At 39.4% G+C, this 9,641-nt stretch overlaps 1 protein-coding gene across 1 annotated transcript in view; it reads left to right on the forward strand.

The window, feature by feature from the left end:
- The window catches only part of LOC149393446 (glutathione S-transferase DHAR2-like), a 49,387-nt gene extending 40,121 nt beyond the window's left edge, over positions 1 to 9,266 (forward strand). The window contains exons 3-8 of the mRNA XM_089618033.1: positions 6,492 to 6,542; positions 6,691 to 6,781; positions 6,868 to 7,011; positions 7,706 to 7,823; positions 8,214 to 8,354; positions 8,959 to 9,266. Coding sequence (XP_089474159.1) covers positions 6,492 to 6,542; positions 6,691 to 6,781; positions 6,868 to 7,011; positions 7,706 to 7,823; positions 8,214 to 8,354; positions 8,959 to 9,045 — 632 coding nt within the window. The 3' untranslated portion in view covers positions 9,046 to 9,266. The remainder of the gene's footprint in view (positions 1 to 6,491; positions 6,543 to 6,690; positions 6,782 to 6,867; positions 7,012 to 7,705; positions 7,824 to 8,213; positions 8,355 to 8,958) is intronic.
- The last annotated feature ends 375 nt before the right edge of the window (positions 9,267 to 9,641 follow it).

Genomic DNA, 9,641 nt, shown 5'->3' on the forward strand with positions numbered 1-9,641 from the left:
TGTCGACAACCTCACGACCATGCCCCTGTATATTCCTAGCTTGCGAGCCGAGAGTGGGGAAGTTAGCAACAAGGTTCAGCCCAAAATGCGGTCGCAACTAAGCAGGCTAACTAAGTTCCACCACCAGGCACCCGCCTGGATTTCAGCGGAATAGGCGTGACCTCGTCAGGCACATACCCGGTCTTCGGATCGGGAATAGCCTCCCACATGAATTGGGCCTCGTCGTCGATCGCCCAAGTCAATCCTAATGGTCAACCTCCGCCTACGCCAGGCAAAACTCTTTTTGGATTCACCACGAGCAACCTCAACGAAGTTCCTGCCAAACAACAAACGGGACTTTCCGTCCCCCAAATAGGAGGACCGTTTCAAATCAATTTGGATCTCATCGAAAAAACATGAGGGTTCGAACTGCCCCTAGTTGATCCCAATATGGACGAGTTCGACAAATATAAAGAAGCAATTACGACAGAATTCAGGGCCGTTCATTCAAAGTTTCATAGTGCGACCAACACGGCTCCAGAGATAGACCGACTTGTCGCCGAAATTGGACGAACCCCGTTCACAAAAAAATCACCGATGTGCTCATTGGAGATGCCGAAAAGGTTCGTCTGCCTCGCTACAATGGCAAATCAAATCCCAAGGCTTACATGATGTCCTTCGAAATCGCAATGGGATTTGCTCAATTGAGGTACCATGAACGAGAGGCGGGGTACTACCAATTGTTTGCGGAAAGTCTATATGGGTCCGCCCTCGAGTGGTTCTTGAGGTTGAAAGCTAATTCTATCGACAATTTTACACAATTGTCGACGGCCTTCCTTAAAAACATTACTCGATGTCAGTCGAAGATGAGTCCACTATGGCCGACCTTTGGGGAGTCCAGCAGATGGACTCTGAATCTCTTAAAGACTTCATGGTCCATTTCAAGGAGGTGCTGGCAAATATATCGAACATCGACAACGATTCGACCTTAACCGCGCTAACAAATGGACTCTGGCACGAATCCAAATTTCGTTTGGAAATGACCATTAATCGACCTTTAACCATCGAATATGCGATTCACCGAGCTTCCAACTTTGTGAAAACCGAAAAAGAAGCCAACTTGTTGGCCAAGAAGCATGCAGTCGCTAAATGACCCTAAACTAACCAGACGAGTACCTGGACGCGACTTGAACACGGGGAAAACAACCCATGAAATGGAAATTTTCAAAATTTTAAGGCATAAATGAAGAAACAAAACGTGCCTCCAAACTTTGCACTCTCGGTAAAAGATGAAGCAAAAGAGGGCGGATTCTAAGGAAAGAAACGGACACGGGATCCCGGCGGATACTATGACTTCCACAAAGCAAATGGCCACGCGACTGTCAACTGCGAGACCATGAAAAGGTCCAAGCAGAAAAATACGCAAAGGGCGAGCTGAAAGACTTCGACTTGGAGCCCTCCACTCAAGAAGAAAAACTTCAATTCCCGAGGGAGGGAAATCCTTCGCCCAAACGATCTAGACTTGACGAAGAGGAGGAGCCAAACTCTCCACCGGCTCAGACTAAACACCGAGTCGACTTCGTCATGGGAGGATAAAAAAACTGCAATGACTCCATTAAATCGATCAAGACGCATCAGCACACCTTGAAAAATGGGCCTAGCAGCATCAACCGAGAAAACAATGTTTCACTCACTTTCTTGGAAAGCGAGATGGCAAATATCTTTGGACCCCACGATGATGCACTTGTGCTAACCCTCGACGTATCTAATTGCGAGATCGTCAGAATCCTGAATGATAACGGGAATTCCGTTAACTTCATCTTCAGAGATACCCTCAAGAAGATGAACATCTACAAGTAAGAAATCAAGCGAGACTCAGAGCCGGCCTTCGCCTCCATGGCCGACCCAGGGCCGGCCTTCGATGGCCGACTCAGAGCCGGCCCTCAGCCAAGGGGATGCCCAAAACGCCCCTTGGTCGCCTATAAATACCGAGGTCCTTCCGCTGGTCCAGGTAATCCGAATTTGAGTACTGAAACGCTGTCGAACTCGTAACTCACTCGTTTCTCTCAAGTCTCGGCCTCTAGACACTTAAACCCTCTATATCCACCTCAATCCTACTAATATTGAGCATCGGAGAGGTAAACAGAGGCATCCCCTCTGTTTCCCCTTTGTAGTTCATCGTTACCTTCTCTTACAGGACCAACGACAGACGAGGCAAACACCAATCACAGCTAAGGGAAGACTCGGGATACCGAGTCCGACACGCTAGACCCCGAACGCGACCACTTGGTCCGGCCTTGGGTCGAACCGTTTTGGGGCTCCTAAATAGTTGTCCGAAAACGAGCGACAACAAAACCTTAGTCTTTTTGTCCATAAACAAACTTAACAACTTACGAAGAGACAAATGTAGATTTACATGAACAAACTCTTCGTAGTTTGCTTAAAACGATATATTCGCAATTTAAGGGTCAAAGGACTATTGACCTTTGTACGATTGTTAGGAGAATCTATGATGTCTGGTTATGGGGCATTGAGAGTTGGAGACTCTATAGTTCTTCTAGGTATCTTCCGAAGGTACTAAATTGACCAGTGCACTTCTAGAGACAAGATAAGAACAAACCATTTAACCTCTTATGTCTCGAAGTCACTACGTATGAATTGCATCGTGCTTACCTTAATCCTAAAATAAGACATGCCATTTCACAGCTTACGTATTCTCATTTGAGAGAGTCAGAGTTCGGACTCACTATGTGATTCCGAACAAGGCCTATTGGTGAAGTACTAAGTTGTGAGAATGTCATGAGTAACTTTGTGAAGTTCTCATAGATATGGAATTCATGTACAAGATTGCTGAAATGCAATGTATATCACCTCATGCTTTGTTCCTTGGAATGTGAATAAATGAACTGGCCAGTGTCCAAATTGAGTCCTGACTCCTTTGGATGAAATAATGTGACTTGTTAGCTCCTCGTCAATACATTGTTTCTAACTTATTCGCAAGCTACAAAGGAGTTGAGGAACTGACAGCTAGAAGGGTAAAATGGTAATTTTGTAAATCCCTACTAGCTGATGATATTCATGAAGGGTAAACATAGATAATATTCAGTGGATCCGCTCATCATAATTTGAACCGAGAGATTTTCAGTGTCAACTCTTTAGTGGAGTTAGTTGACTTTAAGCTAAACTTGGAAAAGGTTTTGTGAACTTTTGAGTCCAAGTGTTTAGCTCAAGCTTTGTTCATTTGGATCCATGAGGTCACTGTCACGAATCACATAGAGTAGGAATAGTTAAACTGGAAGCTAAGTCAAAACAAGAACCAAAATTGTCAAAATGGTATTTTTGTCTTTTGAGACATAGGATGAAATGAATGTCAATAAATTTTTTGACATGGTCATTTGATGACAAGTAACACTCGGCCAAAATTAGATTTATTGGACCTTGTGAATTAATTTCATTTCATAAGAATTTTATTGAAAATTCTTAATGGGCCTATTCCATGTTGTCATGAACAAATGGAAAAGCTTCTAGAAGCCTTTTCTAGATGGTTTAGGTGCCCAACATACCCAAAAAAAGAGGGAATATTTTGTGCATGAATGTATGAAGATACTTGCCAAAAGAAAAAGAGGAAACAAATTTCCCACACATGCATAGGGAATTTCGGCCAAGAGGAATCAAGGGAGAAGCAAATAAAAGAGGAAACAAATCCAAGGACTTGCTAGGCAAGTCTTGGCCGTGTACCTCATGAAAGAAAAGGGGAAATTGGCTCATCAATATGTGATATTCTATAGAAGAGGAAACCACCTTATTGAAGGTGAGACCTCTCCTATAACTAGGAGCCTAACTCCACACATTTCATTCATCCAAAGTTTTAGAGATTGAGAGCTTCTCTCTCTAGACTTGGCCGCCCCTCTCCTCTCTTTCTATTCAATATCTTTTTTATTGTTTTGGCACCTAGGTCCTCATTTGACCTAGTGTTTAGCTCTGCGACTTCAAGACTCGTTCTTAAGTCGTAGTGTTTAAAAGTGTCCACACACTAATTCCTTTTATCTTGAGTGATTTAGTGATAGAAACTTTCGTGGTTGCTCGTGTTAACGAGGAAAGGAAGAGAGACGTGCTGCGAGGGAGACGAACATTGCAACCTTTTCCAAAAGCTTCTCAACGTTCAAGCTTCTAAAAAGGTTAGTAACCTTTTATGCTCATTATAGTTTTTATTTACATGTGCTTGCTCTTTGTCTAGGTTAGTAAAAACTGTTTCACTTGAAAAAGAAAATTATAAAAATTCCGCCGCTTTCCGAAGCGTTAAACTTTTTCTTAAACCCTAGATCGATTCCAACAAATGGTATCAGAGCTATGGTCAAAGATATGCATGTACATGTATTTAAAAATATGAGCTTGAAAATCGTTTTCGAAAGTTTACTAATTTTATGACAAGTTTAATTGTTTTCTTAGATTTTTTTTTAATTTATTGCTCTTGCCTTTAAATTAAAAATCATGTTGTTTTTCTATGAGTTTGGGATGATATTAAAACACATTAGAATCAGTTCTAAGAGGTTTTAATTTTTATATTAAATATCGTGTTTTTAAGTTTGAGAAAATTTCGAGTAATTTTGTGACTAGTTATATTGTCCTGCTAGTATAATTTATTTACTTGAATCGTTTTATGCTTGTTGTTATTTCTTTTATATCATGTTATTACCTTGCTAATAAAACACAAATAAAAGCTTTAACAACCTCCTAAAACGTTCCGTTACACTCGATTATTTTTCGCACCTAAAAAGACCGAACTTTAATTATTTCTTTTTCTTTGAGCTGGTGTAAAACCCGCAGTAAAAGTGGCATAACTCTCTGGTCAGAAATCTAAATTTAATGATTTCTAAATAAAATTAAAGGTCTGTCTGTCCTCTTTCCAATGCCACCGGTTTTGGGTCAAAAGGACATCGGAGCCGCCAGTTATGGCGATTTTACTCCGAGGTGCGCGGCTGTTCCGAAAGTCCAGATTTTAGAATTCCGGATTTTCAGCCCCACTACCATGAGTTATGGAACTCTAATGAGAAAATTTTCTTGAGCAAAAATATTTTTCATAAGATTATAAACGTGATGTGAAAGATTAAAATGTTTTGATTTTTGAAAGTTTAATTGAAATTAAATTTTACAAAACTAGTTTGAATTTTGAAAAACCGTTTTCGTTTTCACACTTGAAAATATATTGTCATCCAAATCAAATAAGTTTTCAAAATGGTTTCAAAACTATATGTATATCACATATGTTCAAAATCTATATGCTCTTGAAAATTTGAGTGGGAGGTCTCCTTGTAGACGAGCAAAAAAATAAAAAGATGTGTAATCTCAAACTTTCAACTGTTCGAGTGAATTGAAGTTCACACTTCCCTTATGCACTTTCCCGAAATAGAAAGTAGGAAAAGATCCGAGTATGTCCCTTGTGCCTTTATGCACTAACACTGCTCTGAACATGAAAATCTAGGATTCTCTTCTAGTTGTCCGCTCTATCGCTCTATAACTAGGAAAACCGTTTCCGAACTTATAAGAGTCGATGAACCAACTCCAAAAACTAAGTGGGAGGGTTATATCTGTTGTTTGTAACCCACGATCCCCAACACTAATGAAAAGTGCAATTGTCGCTAGACTAAGAGTCACCCTCGTGGCCCTCTCTCACTACAACAAATACAAATTTTCGGTGCGGATGACTTTTGGGTGCGACTTTTCGCACCTAAAAGTCGCACCCAAAACTACTTTCGGGTGCGACTTTTTGCACCCAAAAATCACTAAAGTCGCACAAAAAATTTCGCTGATTTTTTTAAATTTGGGTGCGAAAAGTCGCACCCAAAAGTTTATCATACCTTTGCGTGCGACAAAGTCGCACCCAAAAGTCCAAAACATACATTTGGGTGCGACTAAAAGACCAAAACATTTGGTCTAAAAATTTAGCGGGACGTTGTTCCCTCTTATTTGTTTTTTTTTTTTTGTAGGGATTCCCTCTTATTTGTTTTCACCAAAGAATCGGGAAAGGAAAAAAGAAAGAAGAAAAGAAAAGAAGAGAGAAAGGGAAAGAGAGAGACCGAGAGAATGAGAGAGAGAGAGAGCCGAGAGAAGAGTATCGGCCGATGGAGACCGAGAGACCGAGAGAGAGGAAGAGAGCAAGGGAGTGAGCCCGCGGAGGAAGAGCGAGGCTGACAGCCACCGAGACCGGGCCACTAGACGCGCGCGCGGGCTGAGAAGAAGCGAGCGCCGCCGCGAGCCGCTGAGCGCGCCGCCCACGAGGAGACGCCGGAGAGCGAGAGAAGTAACGTCCGGGAGTTGATGTCGCGAGCAAGGTAAGGAGATTTCATTCTCAGCCAAGAATTTCGAAAGTTAGGGTTGAGAGTTTGATTTGGGGGTTTTGATTTCGGAGTGAAATCTGAGGTTTTGGCTTGGTTGTGATGTTCATTGAGCTCGATTTTGATGGTTATGACTTGAATTTGTCCTTTGATTTCAGATTTCTTGGCTGGGTTAAATTTTTGGACGAATTTGGTTGATTTTGGTCACTTGGCCGTGTGGTTCATTGTGTAAGTTCTTATATTCGAATTTTGAGTTCTGTTTAAGTTCTTATGTGCGAGACTCCACCAAACCCTCATTTCGTTTTCAGCTCTTCCTCTTTCCACGCGCGCGCGTGCGTAGTACGCTCTTCTATAATCTTCCCATTTTTCTTCTCAGGCCCGTTCAGCCAGAGGGTTCTGCTGACTCTGGAGGAGAAGAATGTTTCGTACAACACTCTCCTCATTGACGTCTCCAACAAACCCAAGTGGTCAGTTTTCTCATCTAAAATTTTTATCTTTATTTTTATAGTTTCTTTGGGAGAGATGTGTCAATTTATTGTTGTTGTGTTTGTAGGTTTTTGGATGTGAATCCTGGGGGCAAAGTTCCTGTGGTCAAGTTTGGTGACAAATGGGTGGCAGATTCTAATGTTATTGTTAGGATTCTTGAGAAGAAATATCCACAACCTTCTCTAGTCTTTCCTCCCAAGTTCGCTTATGTGTATGTTCGCTCTCATCTAACTCTTGTTTTTTATATAAAAATTCTTCTTTTGTTATTAGGGTCTTTTGTTATAATGGGAGTCTGTTCAAACTTCAAATAGTGATGATCATGGAAATTATTATTTTGGTCACTACGTTGAATAATGGGCGTATTCTTGTCTATTATGAAGAACTTAAACAACAAAATAAGATCAACAAACGTGCATAAAATGTGATAAGATTAATTACGTATTGTGCTATATGTATGTGGTGTGGACTACTCATAGGTTTGTGATTGCGAGGAACTGAGGATTAGTTAATTGGTAATTAAGATTATAAAAATACCCTACTCCAAAAAGAAAAAAGAAAGAAAAAAATAGAACAAATACGAAAAGTAAGAACACGATTGAGAATTGAGTATTTGTTTGATAGCTAGGCTAGCCAGACCGATGGAATAATCAGAGTTACTTATGACATAAGATAAGAGATAAGACTGATCCGTTCAAGAAGCCAATGTTTTTTTCTATTTCAATTTGTCTAAAATATATGGAATAAGGTGCCTCTTTTTTGGAAAGAAAAAAAATGGTCTTTGTTATATGCTCTGTTGATTTTTTTTTTTCTTTGTTATAGTTTGAAGAAGATAGAGAGAATGTTTGTATAGCATGTTGCAAATACTTAAGGTTCGTTTGAGGACCCTTATGTCGTTTTGCGTGCAGGGGATCAAAAATATATGTTACATTTGTGAAATTCTTGAAGAGCAAAGATTCGAATGATGGATCAGAACAGGCTTTGCTCCATGAACTGAAGGCTATCGATGACCATCTCAAGGCACATGTACGGTGATTTATTTCCAATTTTGAGATGTGTACATATTATTATTTTTTTTCCCTTCTTCTAACTGATTGTGAGAAAAGAGAAATAGAAGAGGATCGATAGAGAGAATAAGGAAGAAATGAACAATTTGGTGAAAAGACTAATTCGATTTTCACTTACTAATTCCTTCGTATATGCTTCATATTTATCAGCGCGCTGATGAGTTGATGACTCTAATACGGGTGGTCTCATCAACATTTTTCTTAATACAATCATTCCCCGGCTAATCAATATTCTAACAGAAGATAAATAACAAATTGAGCCACGTACACGGGATTTACAAATATGGACTACATTTGATAGTTTGCAACAAAATTTTAATTTCTCTTTTTTTGTTTTGCCTTGAATAAGGGTCCGTATGTGGCTGGGGAGAAAGTTACTGCGGTGGACTTGAGTTTGGCTCCAAAGCTTTACCATCTCGACGTGGCACTCGAGCACTTCAAGAAGTGGACTGTCCCAAAAGACTTGGCTTATTTTCACAACTACAAAAAGGTATGTGCTTCATGTTTCTTCATTCTATCATGGAAGAACGCTAATTTTTCTCCCGATTCTTTATTCCAATTTTCCCCGGCTTTGCAAGGTTTTGTCGATCAACGTCTTTTACACGTGTCTTTTCTTTTAATTTTTTTTATCTGGATCCTGTGGGTTAGATCTGGTCTAATAGAATCTCTCGATCTTGTTAATCATATTAGTTGGTTGGACAATGTTGGGATGTATCTGTATATCGATGGGTTTTCCAATCTGCTTTATTCTATGTATTTCATTAAATTGATGATAACCCATAGTAACATATTAACATTTGTTTTTAATTTTGATGCATAGTCTTCATGGTTCACCTTTATATCTCAAAAATCATGGTTTGAATAATGAGCATATAGAAGCTAATCGTTTTAGTTTGAGAACATGCGGTAGTCCTATTAACACTCATTCAAACAACTCTGAAACATCAATGAAGAATTCAACCGTGTAAGTTTTGTACAGAACTTATGCTGTTTCCAATTAGCGAAGTGTAATGACATACATATATATCATTTCACAATGAAACGAAAAGTTGTGCTCTTCTTTGCCAAGACTGAATCTGGTTTTTGTTTGGCAGCTTCTATTTGCTCGGGACTCATTCCAGAAGACCAAGGCGGCGAAGCAGCACGTCATCGCGGGGTGGGCTCCGAAGGTCCACCCATAAAATTGCTCTAGTATTTTGGGTTTCTAAGGACCGTATTGGTTCTACTACTATGATAAGCAAGAGATATGGCTGAGAGAGACCCTTAATAACAATGCTACATATTACCAATAGAGAAGCTATATGGTAGAGTATGATCACATCTATCATATATGGAAACTAGATGATGTGAAAAAATATGTTTTTATTTAGACGGTGATATCTAGCAATTTCTATTTATGGCCTTTAACAGCTCGCACTAATTATAGACGGTGATATGTGTATTATGGACCATTTAGGTATAATTTTTATTTTTCAATTAAGCAATTCAATATAACAAGTTTCATTCAGCCTTTTATTTTTAATTGCTTAATTGCTTATAACAGGTTTCATTAAATTAAATCAAGTAATGTCATTTAATTGCATTTTATTTTATAAATAAATTAAGAATCAAAGTCACTTTCAAATCAGATGACAACTAAATCACAGTTAACAATTACATTTTTCAAAGATTTAAAGTCACTTTATAATAGAGCGACGTCTAAAGTACTATTTTTTCCCCAAAACTGACTATCGGGTGCGACTTTTGACTATCGGGTGCGACAAAGTCGCACCCAATG

This window comes from Urtica dioica, chromosome 6, assembly GCF_054948205.1.
Source record: "Urtica dioica subsp. dioica isolate 48M chromosome 6, U.dioica_male_clone48M_v1_H2, whole genome shotgun sequence".
Lineage (NCBI taxonomy): Eukaryota > Viridiplantae > Streptophyta > Magnoliopsida > Rosales > Urticaceae > Urtica > Urtica dioica.